Raw genomic sequence first — 23,952 nt, 5'->3', positions numbered from 1 at the left:
TTCGGACCAATAACCCAAAACAAGATTTTTCTCACAATCCCAAATAATCGTATGGTCCCACAAATCATCACCCAAAAATCAAACGGCTAAAAATCATCCATATCATCACTCTCAATGAACTCGCACCCATCACATCAATACCCACAAACCCAACTAGCAACTCTATATATATATAAAAAGACACACACACATGACACACCCAACACAACACAACCAACAAAAACAACCTCTTTATTAAAACTCAAAAAACACAACCCTTTTCTCTTTAGCTTAAAGTAGACAAAGACCCTCCATTTTAGTTTTGGTTCCATCTTTTGTTGTTAAGTGTTTGATAATAGTAACATTATCAGTGGTGAAGAAAAATAGGACATGGTTGTTGTGCCCAATTGTTTGATAAGAAGAATAAGATCATCATCATCATCATCATCATCATCAAGAAGAGGAATATTAGTATGGTTCGGTTTTTCAGCTTAGGTTCAGTTCTGGTTTTGGCGGCTCTGGCGGCTTCTATGGTGGTTCTGCCTCCGATGCTGCCACCGCTGCCACCTCCACCGTTGATGTTCTTGTTGTTTCCTGTTGGGCTCATGGCTGCTCTCATGTTCTTGGCTTTCTCTCCCACTAAGGCCATTGATGGAGACTTTGTTGTTTACACGGTTTGATCGGTTTGATCTGATCAGCTCGGTGGTAGTGTTGAAAAAAGAGGGTGTTGTAAAAGTAAAGTTTATACGTATAATAGTGAAGTTGATTAGCTTGGGTGGTCTCAGTTTTACACTTGAATTGCTGGTGCTACATTTCATCTGTTTTGTGTTCGGACTTCAAGGTTGTATCTATGTTGTAGCCATTGAGGTTTATCGTGTTTTTTGTTTTTTTGTTTTTCGAATTTTATGGTAGAAGTAAAAATTGTATCTATGATATATTTGGGAAATGATATTCTTGGAAAAAGATATTTCCATGTTGGAGGAGGAAATGGAATTTGGATGCTAGCGTTCATGATGTAAACGTAAGAATTATCCTCAGTTTTGTTTTTTCTTCAAAACATAATTGTTTTTGGATATTAATATTGGAAAAAATACTAGGGCACAACATTCTTAAAATGTGTATTTAATGACTTGAAACCGCGATTTTCAAATCTATAAAAATTTTAGGTGCGTGTGTGAAAATATGTAGAATATGGTGTGTGAAGAAACACTACTAATATTAAGGTTATTAATGTAACTCTGGCAGCAATATTAAAGATAAAAAAAATTGGTCATAACTTATTAAGAAAAAAAATTATGATTGGAGCCGTCAGAAGTATTAATTAAATGTTTAGATTTACTAAATTTTATTAATAGTTTAAGTTTTTAGGTTAATCAATAATTTAATATGATATTAAAACATGAAATTTTGAATTCTACGATTCTTGTTTTTTTCACTCTACCTCCTATTAAATTTGTACATGTTGAGCCTTATCTATTCAAATGTATTTTCAGTCCACATATAAGGAAGAACGTTAAAAGTATAGGTTAAATGATTAAATTTACTATATCTTAATAGCTTAAATTTTTGAAAAAATCGGTAATTTAACACAAGCATCATCACCTTTACATAAATCTCTCTTTATTTTAATAACACTAATTATATGCTAATTACAATCAAATTAATCATTGTTTCGCCTACACTAAAAACTAATTATTCTTTTGATTGGATGGGAAAAAAAAAAAAAGAATAATTATCAAAAAGACGCCATACATTGAAACTATTATTCTTAGAAGAAAAAAGAAATTAAAAAGTTAAAGGGTGATAAAAATTGTAAAAAAAATTTGTATCGAGCTCAAATCCATTATCATATCTAAGCGTGAAAAGTGAAATCCGAAGTGACAAAAAATGAAATCCCCAAAGGAGTGTAGCTATAAAATGGTAGTATCTGGTAAAGACAAGTTGAATGTATTTTAAAGGGATAGGACAAGTTTCTTAGTCCGATTACCACGCATAAAACCATTTGCTTTTACCGCCCACCATAATTGTTCCACTTTAAAATTGAATTTTATTTAAAAGTAAAGTAAAGACACCGAGCAGTCTTAATCCTCGTTAAGAGATAGGCGGATAGGCCCACAGAGATTGGGCCACATTTTGATTTGTATAAAGAGAGCTTTGAGCCTAATTGCTTTGTTTTTATGGTTAATACAAGGATTATATGCTAAGCCTAAGAAAAAAGTACAAGATTAATAGCATTAGCAATGGGCCCCAGATGGCTATTTTAGCAACACACATTCAAGTTGAGCTTTATCCAAGTGTGTATTGCAAAAAAAAAAAAAAAAAAAAAAAAAAGCAATTGTGAAAGTTTTAAATCTGTATTTATAGCAATTGTAAAAGTGAGATTATATAGCAATGATTTTTTTTAATAGCTACATAGTAAGATTATATAAAAATTCCTGCCATTCAGGTTACATAGGGTCCGTTTGGCAGCATAATTTTAACACATTTCAACATATTTTAAACAACATTACACATTTTTTCACACATTTTTTCACTCATACGTATATCAAAAACACTCAAACAACATAACTCAAACTACTCTCCCAAACACCCCATAAAATCCCTTTCCATAACTATATCATCGAATACTTAACTATTTATTTATGTTTTATCATTGTCACCCTTAAATTAATAGAACAATTTTTTTTTTCTTTTTTGAGGGAGATAGAAGTACTTAACTTCATAAATTATGAAGCATGTGATGTTGGTTGCGCTATGTTAAGGTATTGTATAAGTGGCGGCCAAGGAGTAAAGGAACATGCCTTTTAAGGAGGCACATGTTCCTTATTGGTTTAGTCACGAGTAGTGTCCCTACGACCCTACCCCAATACCATTAATGGAAAAACCATCTGCTAAGAGCCCAAAACCCCTACGATGGCTGCTTGTACCGAGCTTGTTTCGGAAAATGACGGCTCCTTTTACTTGACCGACCAAGACATATGAACAATTGAGCATGTGAATTGTGAACCTCGTTTGGGAAAGTCAGAATGTTCCAAGAACACGCTTTAGTGATTAGAAATTGCTATAAGCAACACTAATAAGACAAACAACTTTACACCTTGATTCACATCTTAATCTTTGTGAAATATATTATATGCAAAAAAAAAAAAAAGTTTTTGTATATATATATATATATATATATAAAAGGAATTGAGTTGTAGTCTTTGGCAAATCTATTTTATTTAACAAAAAATTGTCGGTGTAGTGATTAGGAAATACAATAACACTAATAAGACAATGTTTAAAGAACTTTACAACTTAATCTGCATCTTAATCTTTGTAAAATATACTACATGTAAAAAGGTTTTGTATATATATAAAAGGAATTGAGTCATGGTCTTTGGCAAGACCATTTTATTTACTAAAGATTCGCCGGTTTAGTGATTAGGAAATGCTATAATTAATACTAATAAGACAACTTTTAAAGAACTTTACACCTTGATTTGTATCTTAATCTTGGTGAAATATACTATATGCGGAGAAAGTTTTTGTGTATATACATATAAGGAATTGAATTGTAGTCTTTGGCAAATCTATTTTATTTAATAAAGAATCATCGGTTTAGTGATTAGGAAATGCAATAAGTAACACTTCTAAGACAACATTTAAAGAACTTTGCAACTTAATTCGCATCTTAATCTTGGTGAAATATACTACATGTAAAAACGTTTTCGTATATATATATATATATAAAAGGAATTGAGTCGTAGTCTTTGGTAAAACTATTTTATTTACTAAAGATTCGCCGGTTTTGTGATTAGGAAATGCTATAAGTAATACTAATAAGACAACGTTTAAAGAACTTTACAACTTGATTAGCATCTTAATCTTTGTGAAATATACTACATGCAAAAAAGTTATATATATATATATATATATATATATATATATATATATATATATATATATATATAAAAGGAATTGAGTCGTAGTCTTTGCCAAGACTATTTTATTTACTAAAGAATCGTCGGTTTAGTGATTAGGAAATGCAGTAAGTAACACTAATAAGACAACGTTTAAAGAACTTTACAATTTATTTTGCATCTTAATCTTGGTGAAATATACTACATGTAAAAAAGTTTTTGTATATATATATAAAAGGAATTGAGGCATAGTCTTTGGCAAGACTATTTTATTTACTAAAGAATCGTCGGTTTAGTGATTAGGAAATGCAATAAGTAACACTAATATGACAACGTTTAAAGAACTTTACAACTTCATTCACATATTAATCTTGGTGACATATACTACAGGTTAAAAAGTTTTTGTATGTATATAAAAGGAATTGAATCGTAGTCTTTGGCAAGACTATTTTATTTACTAATGAATCGTCAATTTAATGATTAGGAAATGCTATAAGTAATACTAATAAGAAAAAGTTTAAAGAACTTTACAACTTGATTAGCATCTTAATCTTGGTGAAATATACTACATGCAAAAAAGTTTTTGTATATATGCATAAGAAATTGAGTTGTAGACTCATAGTTTTTGGCAAACTATTTTATTTACTAAAGAATCGCGTGACCAGGAAATGCAAAAGTAACACTAATAAGACAACATTTAAAGAACTTTACACCTCGATTTGCATTTTAATCTTGGTGAAATATATATATATATATATATATATATATATATATATATATATATATGCAAAATAGTTTGTCTATATATAAAAGGAATTGAGTTGTAATCTTTGGCAAGACAATTTATTCACTAAAGAATCGTCAAGACACACTGGAAAGCAGAAACCTTATGAATTGATGTTGTGGTTGGAGTTTGGATTTTTGGGTTTGCGGGACATCCTTTCTGTCCACTAAACCCATCATTCGAGTGTCTTAAAATGGACTTTAATAAATATTTTAGATAGGTAAAATGTGTAAAGGGCATTTATTAATATAATAACAATTTTTTTTTTTTTTCACTTAGAATCTTGCTTATAAATGCGAAAATAGTAATTTACTTGTGTCACCCTTGGATTTGGATTCAAGCATTCTAAAATCCTTACCCAGAACTCCTCTACCTTCCCCAGGATGGCAATGCAACTACTCAAACTTATAGAACTCCTTGGGAAGGATTAGAGTGAAACAGTTGTGACCTTGGGCCTAAATATTTAGTGTACAGTTCCTTGAGTTCCATCCCTTCTAGGGTCACTAATAATAGTATTTTTTTTTTTTTTAGAGGAAAAGATAGGAAATGGGGTGGAATATTTTATTAAGTCCTTTATGGTCTGTTTGGACTGAGGGGGAAGGAGGGTGAGTAGAGCATAATAAAGTAGAATTGGCTCGAAATTGGCTCAAAATTAGCCTATTTTCAGCCAATTCTACTCTACTTCCCTTCACTCTCCCTCCATTCCCCATCAATCTAAACGGGCATTAAGCCTACAACAACACGCTAAAAATATTTGATTTTAACCTTTAAGTTAAATAAAAAAAAGGACTTTGGAGCTGTGGGCCTATGGCCTTATAAAAAAATTTATTTCAATAAAAAACATTGTGCATAAGTTTTGATCCAAAAGAGAAATTAGTGACCTATAATTTATAAGGCGTGATCTCCAATCGATTATACAATTTATAAGGCTCATATAGGATATTCAAAAGGCTTGATCTCTGTGGGTTCCTTCTTTGGACAGGGCCCAAGCCCAATAATTTGAGAGGATCCTAGGCCTCCAAAGGATAGTGTAAATAATTGGTGGACTGGGCTTGACTCACCACGGCTTTATTGGGTCGCTTAAGAGTCAATCTGTGCGCAAGACATAGGCTCTACAACACAAATATACATAAACATACATATATTTATTAGTTAAGTGGATAACTAAGGAATAGCAAAGTGACTAAGAGAGTGAAAATAAAAGGAGCGTTAAGGATCCTCAAAATAGAGTGAGATTATATTTCATTATATCAAATAATTTGAATACATTGAGTTCTACTCAGCTGGGATATATCACAAGGTTCAATAAAGTTCAAAAATCACAGACTTAGATAGGTCTCATGAGCTTTCAAGACTGGTGAGGTTTGAATCCTTTTGAATCCAAATGTATCCTTTAATATTTCTGTAGGATCCCTCATGATATCTCACTCCTTTTACTATGTTTCAAGCTTACAACTCTCTTTTGTATCTTTTCTAGTGTATCAAGTGCTTCTTTTTTCTGAATGGCTTTTGGTTGGAGCTTTAGCCCCTTTTATAGTATCACTTCTACGGTTTTTTCCATGCCATGGATCATTTCTTTGTGCTCTGGCTACTAGCACTATTTTAAAAACAGACCGGGCCGGCCGAGCTGACCGGTCTGACCAGGAAAACCGATGCAGTTTGGTCCGGTTAAAAGGCCCAAAACCGGTCAAAAACCGGGGTTGAACCGAAAATTTTGAAAAAAACGGTTTAATGCCCAGTTCGGTTTTTAAAACCATGGGTACTAGAACTAATGTTTTGTTTATAACATTGGTGGTTGGTCCTTTCCCTATTCTCTCATTATTTCCCTTTTTGAGGTTTGGCAGCCTAAAAGTCCTCAACTAACCTTTTTCTTATGAGAGATCCTATTTAAGCAACCTTAGATGCCCTTTCCCAAGTCAAAGCTTCTCATCATATTCCCAAGGTCTCTAAAATGGCATTTCAAAGCTCTGGCTACTTCACCTTTTGTCCCATTTTCTCTAAATGGGCAGATTCTTCACTGTTGATGATGGGCAACAAAAAGGCTCACAGCCACCTTCCTTCTTGGTTCCCTTTCTTGTCTTGCCCAAGGTACTAGGCTCCTTTATCTGTTCCCAAAGCTTTTCTTCTGAATTATGGGCAGCTGATGAGACATGACTTTCTTCGTTTCTTGTGCCCATGGGCATACCTCCCTGAGCTGTCCAAGTCCCAGTTGGTTCTTCCCTACACTTCCTGAGAATCCCCTCCCTCTAGCTCTGGTGGATCCTAGGTGACCTAGCCTAACTCCCACCTGCCTTCATGTTGGGCTATCCTTGAATGCCTTTTTCTGCTTAAGCCCATGACTCATGCCTCCCTTTAAATCTCTAACTCTCTCACTGCTAACTGCCACCGACCTAGCCATCCCTGCCCACGCCGTCGCCAACTCGTGCCTCCCTGCCCATGCCACTGTTGCCAATTAGACCCTACCCCTTCCCCTCCCCTTATCTCTCACGCAAACATTGCTTCTTTGTGTTTTTTTTTATTCCTAGATCTAGCTTCTTCTTCTTCTTTTTGCTCTTTTCTATTTGGCTAGTAAGAAAATGGAGGAAATGATGAACATTTTGAAAGAAGTGGATATTAGAAATGCTTGTGTCTATGTCTTGATTTGGATTTGGGTTTTGATTTTAAACTTTTTGGATCTGTGCTCTTGTTTTTGATCTTGTGCTTATGTTAAAATTTGGGTTTGTGTTCTTAGATTTGTGCTATTGTGTTTCTAATCTTGTGCTTATGTTTAAATCTGGGCTTGTGTTCATAAGCTTGTGCTTTTGTGTTTATGAGCTTGTGCTTTTGTGTTCCTTGAATGGATTTGGATTGGTTTCGTTGAAGGAGATAGATTTTATGGGTTTGTGTTCTTGTATTTTGTAGCATGTTGTGTTTGATTTTGAATTTTATGGGTTTGTGTTTTTTTTTTTTTTTTAAATTCTGATTTGTATATCTTAATTTAATTAAAATTTGAGAGCATTTATTTTTATGTTTCATAATTTTTTTTTGTTGGTGGTTGTTGGCTATAGTGGCGTTTTGAAACATTGCAATAGCCAATTTTAAAAAAAAAGATATATATATATATATATATATATAAAGGTCCATACCCATAGTAGCATTTTAAAACACTGCTATAGCCTTTTTTTTTATTTTATTTTATAAAAAAAGGCCTATAGTGGTGTTCTTGTAAAACATTGCTATAGGTCTATAGTTACGGTACAATAATAGCATTATGATTGCACAGTAGAAAACGTCATTATAGCCCACTTAGGGCTATAGTAGCATTTTTAGGAATTCTGGTAGCGTTTTTCAAGCACCACTATATGCCCACTTTTTTTTAGTGTGAGATTCTAACTTGAATAGAAGCAAATCAGGTATTTTCTTCTCCAAGCAAACCCAACAACAGTCATCTAGAGCCATCAAGCAAATTTTGCAGATGAAAAAGCTAAAGAACGATGCCATTTATCTGGGAGCTCCTCTGTTTCTTTCTCGATCACCGAAAAAGGACTTCAGCTATCTCCTAAACAGGCTCGAAGGAAGATTGGCAGGTTGGAGAAGTAAGACCCTCTCATGGGCTGGCAAGTGTACTCTCATAAACTTAGTTACTCAAACCACCCCCGTCTACACCATGTCTTCTTTTAAAGTTCCAAACAACATTTGCAACAAATTGGATGCGTTATCTAGAAAATTCTGGTGGAAACCAAAAGAGCCGAAGGGTAAGTTTCTAGTTCTGAAATCTTGGGATAAGTTGTGCACTCTGAAAGCTAAAGGAGGGCTTGGTTTTGAAAAGGCCAAGGACATTAATAGTGCGCTGCTAGATAATTAGTGTGGATAATCGCCTCAAAGCGGGATAAACTATGCATGTCAATTCTAAGAGCCAAATATAAAGTCAAGGAGGGATGGCTGCATGAAAGCAAATCGAAACACAGCTCACCAATATGGAGAGCTATTGAAGAAGTCAAGTCCATAATTGTAAAGGGTGCATGCTACCTAATAGGCGACAGAGCGTCCATTAATGTATGGGAAGATCCTTGGGTACCTTGGATTGATGGGTTCTGTCCCAAACCCAAAACCCAGGATGACCCAAGAAACCCTCTAATGGTATCTCTTCTCATAGATCGGGAGACTCGGGCATGGAAAGCTAACCTCATTCAGGAAATCTTCGATGCAGAGTCCTCAAAAGCCATCCTCTCTATCCCTATCTCTTTGAGGCAGAAACTAGATAAGCTCATCTAAGTCCACAATCCAAAAGGAAATTTCACAGTTAAGTCGACATTTCAAACTGTAATAGAACAGCACCTCCGACTTATAAACTCTGATGTTGGCTAGAAAAAGCTATGGAGGATTAAGGCCTCCGAAAGAGTCAAGATGCTAATGTGGAGAATTGGTGCAAACATACTTCTAACCAATGAGAATCTTCAACGAAGAATAGCCAATCAGGATGTTTTGTGTCCCCTGTGCCACCAAGAAACTGAATCCACAGTCCACCTATTCCTCCAATGCCCAATAGCTAGAGCTTTGTGGTTTTCCTGCTGTTGGAGTTTTAAACCTGAAGGCCACTCATGCTCTAATAGTGAAGATATCATAAAACTACTCATTGATCCACCACAAGCCCCATGCCCTACCTCCCCCCTCGATGAACTTTGGATCATCACTCTAAACATGGCCTTTATTCTTGATGAAATTTGGTGGGCAAGAAATTAGGTTGAACACCATGGCGAAGTCATAGATATTCATGCATCCATCAAGCTAATCCATCAAAGGCTAGTAGAATATTCCTTGGTAAGGTCCTTAGTATCCCTCCCCCCTCCAGCTTTGCGGCCTCCTTTCACAGATGGAATCCCCCCCCCCCCCCCCCCCCTCTATTGGATAAAACTCAATACTGACGCTGCCATTGATAAACATAGCAATGCAATTGCTGTTGTAGCAAGAGACCACAAAGGCGAAGTATTTAAGGCGTGGGCAAGGTCTACTCCTACATGCTCCCCCCTCAGAGCTGAAGCATTCGCCATTCCTTGGGCTATCCAGCTTGCTAAAGTTGAAAAATGGCCACGCATAGTCATTGAGGGAGACGCCAAAAATTGCTTTGATCCTTTATCCTCCTCGCCAACCACTCCAGGTTGGACTATTAGCAATACTGCCAATAGCATCCTTAGTCTTAGAGTTTTTTCTTAATTGTATTTTCAATTGGGTCAAAAGAGATTGTAATTCAGTAGCTCACACTACTACAAAGCTCTCCCTTTCATCTTCTAAGTCATTTTGTTTCAATAAACTCAGTCTTCCAGATATCTTAAGGACAGTTTGTGAGGTTGACTGTAGTTTCCTTGCTTCCGTTTGATTGATATATATATATATTCTTTTTTTTGGAGTTTATCAAAAAACAAAATATTTTGTTCCTTTACCCACATTTCTAATGAATTGTACAAAGTCGCACACAAAAGTAAAGAACTTATATGCGGCTCAATGGGTTAAATAAATTATACGTTTCTACAAATTAAAATATTGGAAAATCAAACTTGGGTCATCCACTCCCAACTACTGTAGCATCTTAAAATTTGGTAGATTTCGAAGACTATTTTACACAGGTCTAAAATTTATTCAAATGTATCCTTGTAGAAACTCGTAAAGTATTTGAGATAAAATCCTCTAGTGATTACCAATTGCTTTACAAAGATATATAGTTATATACACAACCACATCTTAAAATCAACACGAATAATTCTAATTAACTCAACAAGAATTTTGTCTTCGAATTAGATACTAGATACCATTGGTTCAAATTTTTTTTTTTTTTTTTGAAAAACCATTGGTTCAAATTTTATCATATCTTTAATAAATAAATAAATCAATCAAAAAATCCGAACCATATGATATATCCCATTTATTGGTTTTTGCATTGCAATCTCTGCATTAGAGTGCAAGGATGCTTACAAAAGGCTCAATCATAAAATGGGTTTTGGGCAGCATCATGCAATAATTCAACACAGGGAATGAGCAGATCACACAAGGCCTGTTAGGCTGTAGCTATAGAGTCACATGACCTGCTCTATAAATGGCACAACTTTATATCAATTGCAAGTAAACTTGTCCTTCATGCTAATCTGTTGGTGATTTCGCCACACATCTGTGTAGGTCTCATCTTATTATGCATCCACACCATAGGAGTGGGATTGAAGTTGAACTCTCACCTAGCATGTGAATCCTCATCTTACCTCTACAACATGGTTTACTTAGGTCTCATCTTATTTGCAGAATGTTAACCCTTCGTATTATGCCAAAGAAGTACAAGCAGCTTTGCAGCCAAGGTTACAACTAATAAATAAATAATTTTTTTTTAAAAAGGTAACTAGAAGTCTCAACAGGACATCTCACACCTAATTCCAGGATTTGCCAGCTTGCAGAATAAGGTTGAGATATATATCATCCCCCTCTTTTAATAGAATGCACATAAATTCTCGAATGCAAATGTTCCTACCACCTATCTATAATACATCATATAGCTACACAATTTTTTTTTTTTTTTTTTTTTACTGTAAAGCATTATCTCAGTTACACAAATTGTAATATAGAAAAACTCAAATTAGTCACCGAAAGGTTTATACCATCATCACCCGCAAGAATCAGAGGCTCCAAATCTGTCTGCTCGCAAACTAATGTTCCACTTCTTTTTTTTTGGCTGGGAACTAATGTTTCACTTGCTTCTTCACATATCTTTATCAATTATATCCCGCATCATTTGTATTGGGATAAGCCCCTCAGTCCGGATTGCCTCTTTATTTGGATCTGGACTGATAAAAAGTAGTGTTGGCAAGCCACGCACCTGAGACACAAGGAGCACAAATAAGTTTTCTTTTTTCTTTACAGTCGTATGCCATCAAATTCACAGAACATAATATTCTATGGTGCTGGCATCGCAACAAAAATCTTATTGCTAGAGAACGATTATGACAACAAGTGTGGCTCTGGATAAATAGCGGTACTACATCAGTCCAATGTATCCAGAAAATATCCTCTGACATATAGGCACAACATTACTATGGCATTCCTACTTTTCTGTCAAGAATTTCTCAATGCAACCAACAGAACTGCAGGGGGAAAAAAATTTAAAAGAAAATGGTTACCTGCATGTCCCGTGCGAATTCATACTCATCATCTGTATCGACCTTAACAATCACTGCATTGTTCGCATACTCCACAGCAAGCTGCAATTAAGAATCCAGATGCAAAGATTAGTCATGAGATCACAAACCTTAGAATAAATCATACTATCATGATGATTACTTCTTTTGATAAATATTTAAACAAAAATCCATGAATTTTAGAACAAGAAATTTCTGTGTCCCAAGGGATAAAATCTTGGTTACAAAAATTTCTAAATAACCTGTGAACGCAATATGTGATAAACTAAATTTTGAATGATAAGCACAGTAAGACTCTCTCTCTCAACGTCTGTTCATGCAGCATTGGTTTTGACTTAAAATTCCAATGCTCTTGAATTCCAAACTTGGCAATTTTGCTTCTATTACTAAATGGTGGTTGTCTATTTCCAAATTCATTGAAATCAAAAGCAACCTGATGTCAAATCTTACCAGTTTGTTTATCAAATTACAAAAATTAGTCTATCAACAGCCCTGATAAGCTTGTCAAACAAAGAGGTTTATAAAAGCTGCTAGTGAAACAGAATCTCACTTCATATAAAATTCTAAGCTACCATAAATTTGCATCACAAGGGAGAAGGCTAATGTGTACAGCCTAACCTGGAATTGATATAAATCAGAATTAACAACATGTAAAAATAAGTTGTTTGAATCAAAACAGAATTTTTTATTCCTTTCCCAGCATCTACTAATCCTAGACAACACTAAGTCATCATTTTGAAGTAGAGATTCTAGGAATGATCAAGCAGACATGCACAGACTTTGTGCTCACAGCGTAACAAGTTTGATACAGCCCACAACAAATTCTTAAATCCAAAATAGAAGATAACTTCGTTTTTGTTGTTCATCAGACTGCTTTCTACAAAATAAACAGGCTAGCCACGCCTCCTTGAGATAAGATTATGCAAAAGCGTAAATTCTCCGATGATGAAACATATTCACATCAGTATCATAAGTCAATATCCCCATAGAAAAAAAATCCAAAGCAATGATCTTTCCAAGATTTTTGTCCTCTGTTGAAGTAATTTTCATTGACAATTTGAAAAGGAAGCATGAAATATGGCCAATTCTTCATGATCAATTTATTATTATTTTTTTAAAAAACTTGTAATTTATATTTTTTGAGCAATGCAGCTCAAGAAGAGCAGATTAAGTCCTGCTTAAGTTTTATACAGAAGTTTGGATGAATTTACAACCCAACCGCCTGCAGTCAGCTGGCATGATGCAGAAGTTGAAACTAACAGGTTAAGGGACATCGGCAAGGGAAAAAAAAAAAAAATTTATCCTGATAACGTATGTAAAATATTTACAGGGTATCTCTTTTTTTGTGTTCCTAAATCTGTACACAACTGCTCATCCCAAATAATCGAGAGAGCTACCAAATTGTGGTCCAATACATGGCCTTGTAAAATTCACAGAATGAAAAAGACCACATGAGAAGCACTGTGCTATGGAGATAGAATATGAACACAATTTAAATAAGTGAAGAAGTGAAAATTTATAAATACCAATCTCTACAAATGAAGAGATATATGAAAAATTCCTTCACTATGATATCTGAGAATCCGTAATGTACAATTCTCAAAATGCTATTCATCAGCAACTCCAACAAGAATCCTATTTCTGTCAATGATTTGCAAACCAGCTCATGGACAGCTGAGGTATAGTATAGCATTCCTAACTATTAAATATTGGACATAGTCTGTGACACCAATGCTGCTCCAAAACAAGTCAAATCACGTGAAAATAAGTCTAACAGCATTAAAATATAATTGTTTGGAGACCGGAAGTTAATTACAAAAAGGAACCAAAGCATAACTGCTCCAATACCAGCTAATGAGTTACCTATTTTGATAATTCTCCAAGTGCCACAACCCATTGTTCAAAGAAGTAGGTATACCAGCCAGTCAAACTGTTAAATGATCACCTAAATATATCAAAGCCATCAACTGAAGCACCTAATCCAAGAATTTGAGAAGATAAAACTGATCAACCTCAGTTCACATGGCTGAGTCAAGATGACTTAACTCTGGTTGAATATGGTCCGCCCATACTCTCCTTTCAACCAGTTGAATTAATTAATTACACAACCATCTCAGTATCATGATTGCCAACCAATCTACCAAATGTACAACTCTTACAATATTCAAAAAGACCAAATGAGTTAGTTAGGAACTACTAACTCTTAAAAAATGGCATAAACGTGTCATATAGCCTCACCATAGCCCCTCCCCCACCTTCTTTTCTCTTAAGGTCTCTTCACACATTACAAAGTTAAGGGAAACTACACTTTTTCTTCATATAATATATGGTGAATTTGTTTGCCAAACCTATGGTTTAATAAGTTATGCTTTACCTTCTTGAGATTTGTTTCACTGATCTCCTTCAAACTTTAATTTCAAAACAAGTGTACACAAATAATGTGCTTATAGAAATATGACACTTCATCCATTTTTCAATTAGTAAATCAGTACTTTAATGTCCTATGATTTAGGAAAAAGAAAAATACCCAGTTGTGGTGCACATGTGTTTATGGTTGTTGACTATATAGTAATGTTAAATGGCAGATGTAATTGATATTAGCAGAGTATACCTCATGTGCATAAACTATAATTTTCCCTGCAAATTATATCTCCATCAAAGCCATCTATAGAGCCTCAGGCAGGTTAAGTGTAAAGGGGGATATCTATACCATGACTAGATTGAATTACAATTAAAAAACATGAGCAGTTAATATATGTTAACACTTTAAATTGCAAGCACAGCACTAGAGCTACTATTGGAATTGCCATATATTATAATGCAGATATCGAACAATACCATTTCGAGTTCTTGGGCCATCAAAATACAGGGTCCACACCATGTTGCATAGAAATCAATGATAAGGGGTACACTCCTTTCTCCCTTTACCAGCTCCTGAACCTCCTGAGCTGACAACTTCTTCTGCTCACCCAATACAACAAACATATGCATTAAACTTCAAGCTCAATCTGGATGCCCAGACAACATTGACATTATAATATGGAAAAAGATGAAAAATGTCAAACCCAATTTTGCTTCCAAAAGAATCTAAGCCTTCAACTAAAACCCATATTGAATTCATCAAATTCTTTAACTTTTCTTTTTTTTTTCCAACATTTTCAAAGAAATCATGCTGAACCCACAAAAACAATAGCAAATTTACAAGAACACAACAACTTATAATAGGTAATGACAATGTCAATGAGAGTTTGTGTGGGACACATACCACAAGATAGTTTTCTCTAACATGTGTGCCCTGAGGGGGTTGGCAAAGCAACCTTGTTGGGTATGTTGAGAGTGAGAAAGGTGCGGTCTTGGTGGTGGAAAAGAGTGAGTTTTTGTGGTGGGATTTCAAGGAGTGAGGAAGAGAACGGTGAAGAGGAGGAGGAGGTGTTGAGGAATGAAAGGAGAGAATGGGGGAGAGGGTGGTGGTTATGCTATGAGCAGGTGTGTGGATTTGGAGGAGAGCCATTTTTAGCTATTTGGGAGAGAGAGAGAGAGAGAGAGAGAGAGAGAGAGAAGGCTTTGGAGGGGAAGGGGTTTTAAGGTTTAACTTTCAAAGCATTGACCCTGCATATGGGTTTTGTTCGAAGTACAGCAAAATCTAGGTAGTGGATATTGTTGTTCTGTTTGGCTCTTAGGAGACTTGTAGTCCTACTTGGAACTGGGATTTCTCCGCACCAATACATCATAAGAGATACCAAATTACCAATCGTACCATACCACCACTCTCTCTCTCAATCGGAATCATGGGGAGAAATGATTTGTAAGATTGAGACCCTAGCTCTTGTAATTCCCGAATCACCTTGGACACTCACATTTGTTTAATTTAAAAAAAAGCAATACAATGTTCTAGCAATTGGTAGTTTGTGGTATGGGTTGGTGAGGATAATAAGAAGGAAAAGTCATAAATACAACACAACTTTTATATACTACTAGCCTCATCACACGCGTTTTGCGCGTGCGATGAAACTTTTTTTTAACCAAAAGAAAAAACTCTATGTTTTTATTATATATATATATATAATTTTTATTTTGAAAATATAATTTATAAGTGGATAAAGAAATTTAAAAATTAACAGGAGTGGTTCGATTTTGTAGAAAAAAATTGTATTTAATTATTATATATATAATTTTTATTTTGAAAATTTAATTTATAAGTAGATAAAGAAATTTAAAAATTAACAGGAGAGTTGTCCTATTTTTTAGGCAATGTTTTAGTGAGAATTAAAGTTACATTTTTATAGGATTGTCTTTTAATTTTGTCTTTACTTAAACATAAGGATGTAGAGGCATTTTTGAACTAAAAAAATGAAGAATCCAAACAGGAGAAGCCCCTTAAATAGTAGTATATATAACTTTGATACTGTTGATTTTGAGTGGCGAAGAAAAAGTTGAAAATTCATCTAAAAATGATGGTTTACTTATTAAAATTAATTATCATCAAATTGTAACAAAATATGTGAATGCAGAAGAATTGAAAGAACTCATTCCCTATGTTGATGGTTTGAAAGATGGTATTAGGACTAGTTTGTGACTCTTGGAAGAATATTAGAGCATTATGTGCAAGCTAAAAGGCACCAGCTATCTAAGGTGAAAATTACCTTTCAAGAAAAAGCTTGAGTCAATTCTGTTGGGTTATGAGCCTACTATTTTCTTGGAGCCATTGGTATATATAATGGTTGTTGGAAGAATTGTGACATGAGATATTCAGCAAAAGACAGCCCAATTTAATGGACCCAACTAAATTCTCATACTATGTGTATTGTGGATTCTTGTTGAGCGTAATGCATGAGGGAAAATTTGGGACTGGATATATAAAAAAAAAAAAAAAATATATATATATATATATATATATATATATATATATAGAGAGAGAGAGAGAGAGAGAGAGAGAGAGAGAGAGATTTAGTTCCGTGGAGAATTTGTAGAATTTATGAGGTAGCTCACCAATAGAAATTATTATGAGGTAGTATTTTGATTCATAATATATATATAAAGTATAGAATTTGTAGAATGATCTTTCATAAAAAAGAAAAAAAAAATTTATAGACTGATCAAAAATATGAAATGGGTGTACTCAAACTTAAGGAATTGTGGGAGTCTAAAACACTCTATACTAACCCAACCACAAATATTCTTGATCTACACAACTAATTTCTAAATGATGGGAAAAAGATCCACAATGGAAAGAACAAGTAGTTGATTGAAGACAAAAATAAGCAAAATTAATTTTTCATTTGTATGGAAACAATGTTCCTGAGGTATAGAAGAAAGATTCAAGGGAGCAAATGCATAAGAAAAATACTCACTTTCTCTCTAGTTCTTGCTCAGACTTTTTCTCTCTATTTTTCTTAATCCCCTCTCTTGTTGCCCTTCTCCTTCTTTTATAGCCATTTTCCCTCATCCTTTAGCTGTCCATCTCCCAATTGGATTTGGAGGGATACTTGTTCTATTAGCACTCTGCCCCACCATTTCTTGATCATAAAGGAGGACTTTTAGGGGTGTTTCCATAGTTTGAGCCAATCATTTAGCATTTAATTAATGTGGCTGACATTGGGTAGGGGATCTCATTAATGTGGAGGTAACTATTTCATTGGATTTTGCATTTTCTTCATCGTGTCCCTTGAGGAAGATGTGGAAGATGGGTAGTCCTACATGAAGGAGGAAGTTGCTATCCGAGGTACCTTTATGACCTCAAAAAAAAGGGTTTAAGGGGTCACCTCAATTATGGTCCTCGGGAAGGTAGTCATCCCTAATTTCCATAGTTGTAAGCCCAACTAGTTTCTCTCAACTTGTAGTTCATTTCATCTATAATCATACCTTAGGTTCGGCACGTTCCTTGGATTTACCTCTTGGGCTTTGGTTCTCAAATCAAGTCAGAGTTCACCCGTCATAGAAATAAATTCAGCTTCTAAGGAGGATTTTTCTTTTTCTTTTTGGTTTGAGTTTCTAAATAAAAATCCATACGCTACATTAACATGAAAACTTTGAAAATCATTTTATAACAATTACAAGTATTAAATATGTAATTTGACATAGAAATCATAAGTGGAGCAAAGGGGTCTTTGGGGGGGGGGGATCTCAATTCTTTTTAGAAATACACAGATTATGATGATCTATAACCGACCTCAAATTGTTAATATAACAATTTATTCTCCTTCATAAAAATTTGTGTAATAAGCAATAAAATTTTGAAAGTGAAAAAAAAAAAGATTTATTTATGCAAAAAATTCTTAAAAATTAAAAAAATTAATGAACATGATATGATTTAGTGGGGGGTTTTTACATTAAAATATCACTTAATATACACATAAATGACATTTTATTTTTCATATTATTGGTGGCAAGTATATATATATATATATATATATATATATATATATATATATATATATATATATATATATATTTTCCAAAGCCTCTTTTGTTGACTACTCTTTTCACCAAAAGTTAAAATATTTACCTGGTTGTCTTTATTGGGGATATCCCCACTGATGTTGCTGGTTGCTTTTGGCACAACATGCTAAACTACTTTCGGCTCCAAAGCCAAAATGATTCCTTCCGAGTTGGGCGCTCATGTTGCTCCTGATACCCCTCATGGGTCTTGATATGAATAAGTGAAAAATGTCACTATTCACTTTTGTCTACTGATTTATTTACCTATATAAGGGGGGTTGTCCCTTATTGTTATTCTGATTTAAGGGAGGTCCCAGAGAGAGTTCTAAAGGAGACCCTAAGAGAGAATTCCGAGTTATATATATATATATTCAACTTCACACATGTATATGTGTATATATTTTGCCTCCTCTAAAATCAATTCTTGGATCCAATCCAAGTTATATACATAAACATACTTGAATGCGCCCAAACATATATACAAGCACATATATTTCAATAACTTCACTAATATGCACCTAAGCTAAGAAGTGAGGATGTTAGTTTTATACGTGTTCAAGCCTCCTTAACTTAGAAGGATATTAGTTCTACGTGTTCAAGCTATAGCGTGATGGGAAATGTATAATGTATTCCTTTTGAAGTGAACTAGAAGCTCATACCAATATAACCTTTTATCCATTTTTCATTCTCAATTAATTAATAAGAGAAAAAAAAAAGAGAGAGAAAAATAATATACTTATATTTGTATTATATCAAAAGAAATTATTCACTCCTACAGGGGGAGTCCTCCCTTATCTCATATAGAGGTTTCCCATAAGAGTTAGTAAATTCTCATAAATTTGAAGTTTTTTTTATGTGTGGTGAGCTGGGCGATGTCTTAATGGCATTGCATATGATCTTGACTAAGATTGATTAAAGGTAATTAAACCTCAATTATATATGTTGCATATGATCTTGACTTAGAGTGGTTGAACCCAAAAGCTTAATTTCATTGCATATGTTCTTGACTTAGAGTATAGTAGTTCAACTTAAACCTTAGACTACAAAAAAGTGACAATTATATTCATTTGCAATTATTGATGCTCAATTATTGTAGATCTTCCAAGTGCTAAGCCTCAATGAATATTAAAGTTGACCTGAAACTTATTTTCCTTTAGGTTTGAACTGTGATACTTTATGTAGTCAGTTCAAGAAACGAACCTTTGAAATGAATTAAAAAGTTCATTAATGGGAAATCAATTTTCTTTAAAATTGGTAGCACAGTGACATAAGACCATTTATTGGTAATCAATACACAAATTTGGGTATATATTGAATGTAAAGTACTATGAATTAACATCCGAACAGTGTATCTGTTCTGATGTATGCTTCACCAACCACAGTTTATGACATCCGTTTGTTTTTTTGTTATTTCCTTCTATATTAACAAAAAAGAGGGCTAGACACATAACATATTGTAATTAGTGTAACATAAAGTGAAACACTCTTAATGATACAATGTACTTCTGTTCTACACTCTCTTAGTGCATATCCATGATCATCATATGTCATTGTGCTTGAAATCATTAAGTATGAAGTTAATAACATGTACTTCAATTTCTGTGTAGAAACACTGCATTGCTTAGAGAAAGAGAACAATAGTACAATGAGATAGAGATGTTATTTTACCTACCTTATGATTCTTAATAATTAAAACACTAGTCCCATTAGTACTAGTTAAATCTCCCTCAAGACTTTCTTCTCCAAAAGTTTCCTTTTCCCTTTTCAGTGTTAATACACAAGCCTATACATATAATAATTAGCTTCCAATTATCACCTCAACTTCTTCCAATCCTTAATGAAGAATCAACACCTTTGCCAATGCCTGCAAAGAGCCTAGCAATCTCCAATTGAGTATTAGCAAGAATTTCTGTCCTCTTAAGATCCATTTCTCCTCTCTTTGCCTCGGCTTCTACTCTCATCCTCTCGATTTCCCTCATGGTATCCATCCTTGTTTGCTCTGATCTCACCACTACTTCTGCTAGCCATCGTATGCTCTCAGCTATCTCCAATTCTTCTCTTCTTCTCCTCTTCTTCTTTTCCATTTTCATCTTCATTTTTTTGGACCTTAACTTGTCCTTATCACTATTATAAAGGGCTGGTGTGCTACTATCTGTCTCCAAATGATTCTTGTCAGATACTTGGTCAGATAATTTGGTTCCTACTCCATCTTCCTGTCAAACACGAAACAATGTAATTTAAAAAACTTACCAACACTTCAAAAAACATGAGTTGTATTTGCATATTCCTAGAGCTATAGCATGCTTACAAGCTACTACTTGGAAGAATAACACATGTTTACTTAAATAGTGATTCTTAGAATTATGGTTCAACGATTAAATTTGTTATTTCTTGACTATTTAAGCTTTAATTTGAGATAATTGTTAGTTTATCATGGTATTAAACAAAGTGATGTAGAGTTCCAACCCTCTATTTTGAAAAGGAAAATGTCAGAATTATGATTAAATGAACATTTCCTAACTACTTAAATTTTGAGAAATATGTACTTTATTAGTGATCTTGCCATATTTACAAACAATGATGCTATCCTTTCCTATATATTAGAAAGAAAAAAAATGATAAGATATGAGTAATGGTATGCAATTCTCTGACAATTTCAAAAAGTCATGAAAATCATTAATCAGTTTCTCATGCAGTACAGTGAACAAATCATAAGACAAGAGAAACCAGTTTAGTAGCCCAATGGCAAGAAATGGTTTATATATATCTGAAAGAAAGAATAAAGTGAGAGTTACATGTTACAACTAGAATTGACAAAAAAGTAAAAGCATTAGCAGTATCACAGACCTTAGCCAACCTATCAACACCATTGGATCCATGAGAGTTTTGAGTGACCCCAACTTGTGGAGGAGCTGGAGCTGCTGCTGCTGCTGGTTGTGGTTGCAACACTACTACTGGTGATGGCTCTAATAACATTAAAGGAGGATTAACCGGAGGAGGTGGTGGCGGAGGCGGTGGAGGTGGTGGTTGTGGAGCTTGTACAGGTCCACTTCCACGCAACAAAAGGTCAAGACGTGGATATAGTGGCCATGAAGAGGCATCAGCAGTGGCAGACTCAGACCTGTACCTTTTCTTCATGGATTCAATCTTGTTCTTGCACTGTGTCTGTGTCTTAGGCGACTTTGTAGAGTTGCCACGCGATGAAACATGGCGAGCAACATCTTCCCAATCATGACCCTTCAGTTTGGCTCGGTTTCTGAGAACCCATTTGCTTTCATAGGCTTCAAGCAAGCTGGAAACCGCTCCTTCACTCCACTCATCTCTTTTCAACCTATCGCTACTACCACCAACAACAACACCACTGCCACCACCACTAGCAAATGGTTTCCTTGGAGAGTCTTCTTTGATTGTAGTAGTAGTAGTAGTCGTTGTAGAGGTATGGTTAGAGAGAAGAGATGGGTTTTCTTTGTTAATTTCTTTGTGATCCATCTCATTCTCTCCCCATGCTATGCTAAACTTTTACCTATTGTTTTTTAGCTGCTAACATGTATGAACCCATCAAATAAGTTCATAACTGCAAAGAAAGAGAGACACAACCACTAGCATTAGAGAGAGAGAGAGAGAGAGAGAGAGAGAGAGCAAAAATAAAAACAAAAAAGAATGGCTAGCTTGTATTAGTGGCCACCCAAAGGAAAGAAAGAAAAAAAAAAAAGAAAAAAAAAGAAAAAAAAAAAAAGAGAGAAGGAAAGTATTTAGGGTTAGTGGGCAACCAAGAAAAATGGTTTCACTTTGTCAAATGAGTTAATGATGTTAACCTCCTAACTTTCCTTTTTCACTTTATTTTTTATTTTGGGGTAGTGTTTTGTGATTGTGGGTATGTTGGTTTTATTGTTGTGGTTGAGTTATTTTGGCTGTTAGCGTTGATATGAAGCCAACCAAGACATCCACTTGGGCCTATAAGGGGGGTGGTGGTGGTGGTGGGTCATTCACGTGGGTCTGTCACCCACTCTCTAATCCCTATCACCAATTCACTACCACCACCACCACAACCTTATTTCTTTCTTCTTCAATTACTAGCCAATATATGTGCTATCCTCACTCAAAAAAACCTTAGCTTACACACACACCCTCTCTCTCTCTCTCTCTCTCTCTCTCTCTCTCTCTCTCTTTTTCTCTCTTAGCTTTGCCTTTTTGCCTTTTTGGGTGTGTGCCTTTTTGAAAGTTTTATTGGGTGGATTGATTCATAACCACTAGAGCCAAATGCTAATGGCTTTCTTTCTAATAACACCTTCAATTGACGCATTGATTCTGCCTTGGCCATAATGGTGGCCAATCATAATATGCCTCATCAAGTGGTGAACTATAAGCCTAGCTAGAGTCATTTTTTGATTAAAAACTTGGGGTCTTGGATTGTCTGACTTCATTCCTTAGTCATAAACCTTAGGTATTATCTAAGGAAATCCTTAACCGACATTAAAAACTTTAGCCTCTTATTGCTTTTATATTTTCATTTGAAGCACTTTACATAAAAAGGGTTCTTTTCTTTTTACATAATTTAATATATATGTGGCTACAAGTTGTAGCATTTAAAGTATACCATTTTATTATTATTATTATTATTATTATTATTATTATTATAGCTTTGTAAAGCATCCATGCGAGAGTTGGTTCAATGGCTAATTGATAACAGGAAATACATGTTCTATTCATTTAAGGATTCGATTCCAATGAAGAATGCATATTGTAATTTGTCTAGCTTAACTCAGCCAAGGTTTGTAAATGGCTATGGTTGGTTACAATTGGGAAATGAATGGTCAAGGGCAGGGAATCTAGGAGACACTAGGAACAGAAACTTGGCCATTTGGCCATAAAAGTAAGCCTTGGTAGGCCTTGGTCAGTGGTTAGTGATGAAGTTTCAAGTTGAACTATATTTCATTGATTACCAAATCTACTCAAAATTCTACAAGTCCAGACCCTGACCTGACCCACAATCAAATCTGTCAAACACTAAATTCTTTTTGTGGAAGTTGGAAGTGGGGGTAAGTGAACTTAGATGCTCTTTCCATTTTATTTAATTTATCCAATAAAATTAACATTACTATAAGGTTTTTATTATTCACAAAAGTTTCTCAAAAAAAAAAATTATTAGCAAAAGGACCTACCCTACTAATTGATGTTGAGAGGATTTTAACCAAAAAGAAAAGGAAAAGGAAAAGGAGAACAAACGCTAGAAGGAGGGCTTGAACCTCCGACCTTGTGGTTAACAGCCACACGCTCTAACCAACTGAGCTATTCCAGCTGCTGTTAACTGGTTTTCTCTTTTATTATACTTATAATAAATACAAATTTCTTTCCAGGTCTTTCAGATTAGTACGATTCTTCCAATTCTAAAATAAGATAAAATTCCAAACTTCTAAATATCAAATTACCATGTTGATACTTGATAGAGATATTATTATTGAATATAATATCTCTGGCTATGAATATTGATTTGTTTTGTTGGCTTAGGTTTTCGTTATATTAAAGAAATTTGGATATATTTTTATTTCGAAAATTTGCCACTTACATATTATGCATAACTCAGAATCTCATGTGCTTTTTTGGGTCCAAAGTTTTCCACTTACATACTAATTATTATGCATAACTCTGATTATCGTATTTCAGAATATTATGTGCTTTTTTGGGTCCAAAT

General features: G+C 34.4%; 2 protein-coding genes and 1 non-coding gene across 3 annotated transcripts; all 3 read right to left on the bottom strand.

The window, feature by feature from the left end:
- Positions 1 to 11,069: 11,069 nt before the first annotated feature.
- LOC142614858 (thioredoxin-like protein CITRX, chloroplastic) lies at positions 11,070 to 15,432 on the bottom strand. The gene is made up of 4 exons (XM_075787503.1): positions 15,088 to 15,432; positions 14,661 to 14,783; positions 11,805 to 11,885; positions 11,070 to 11,503 (listed from the first exon to the last, which is right to left on the bottom strand). The coding sequence occupies exons 1-4, from the start codon at positions 15,331 to 15,333 to the stop codon at positions 11,387 to 11,389; spliced, it is 567 nt and encodes a 188-aa protein (XP_075643618.1). The 5' UTR covers positions 15,334 to 15,432; the 3' UTR covers positions 11,070 to 11,386.
- A 4,269-nt stretch (positions 15,433 to 19,701) lies between these two features.
- On the bottom strand, positions 19,702 to 22,116 carry LOC142618011 (uncharacterized). The gene is made up of 2 exons (XM_075790988.1): positions 21,108 to 22,116; positions 19,702 to 20,473 (listed from the first exon to the last, which is right to left on the bottom strand). The coding sequence occupies exons 1-2, from the start codon at positions 21,747 to 21,749 to the stop codon at positions 20,078 to 20,080; spliced, it is 1,038 nt and encodes a 345-aa protein (XP_075647103.1). The 5' UTR covers positions 21,750 to 22,116; the 3' UTR covers positions 19,702 to 20,077.
- Positions 22,117 to 23,485: 1,369 nt separating this feature from the next.
- Positions 23,486 to 23,559, bottom strand: TRNAN-GUU (transfer RNA asparagine (anticodon GUU)). The gene has a single exon. It is a non-coding gene; the product is annotated as a tRNA-Asn (tRNA).
- Positions 23,560 to 23,952: the final 393 nt, after the last annotated feature.

Source organism: Castanea sativa, chromosome 11 (genome assembly GCF_040712315.1).
Source record: "Castanea sativa cultivar Marrone di Chiusa Pesio chromosome 11, ASM4071231v1".
In the NCBI taxonomy this organism is placed as follows: domain Eukaryota; kingdom Viridiplantae; phylum Streptophyta; class Magnoliopsida; order Fagales; family Fagaceae; genus Castanea; species Castanea sativa.
Note: the sequence above shows the minus strand (reverse complement) of the source record. Positions and strands in the feature narration are given on the sequence as shown.

Coding starts and splice junctions, on each gene's coding strand:
- LOC142614858 (XM_075787503.1), bottom strand. CDS start 15,333: ATGGCTCTCCTCCAAATCCACACACCTGCTCATAGCATAACCACCACC. Junction 11,886..14,660: donor TGGCCCAAGAACTCGAAATG/GTATTGTTCGAT, acceptor TCTTAATTGCAG/CTTGCTGTGGAGTATGCGAA. Junction 11,504..11,804: donor AATTCGCACGGGACATGCAG/GTAACCATTTTC, acceptor CTTGTGTCTCAG/GTGCGTGGCTTGCCAACACT.
- LOC142618011 (XM_075790988.1), bottom strand. CDS start 21,749: ATGGATCACAAAGAAATTAACAAAGAAAACCCATCTCTTCTCTCTAAC. Junction 20,474..21,107: donor GTGTTGATAGGTTGGCTAAG/GTCTGTGATACT, acceptor CGTGTTTGACAG/GAAGATGGAGTAGGAACCAA.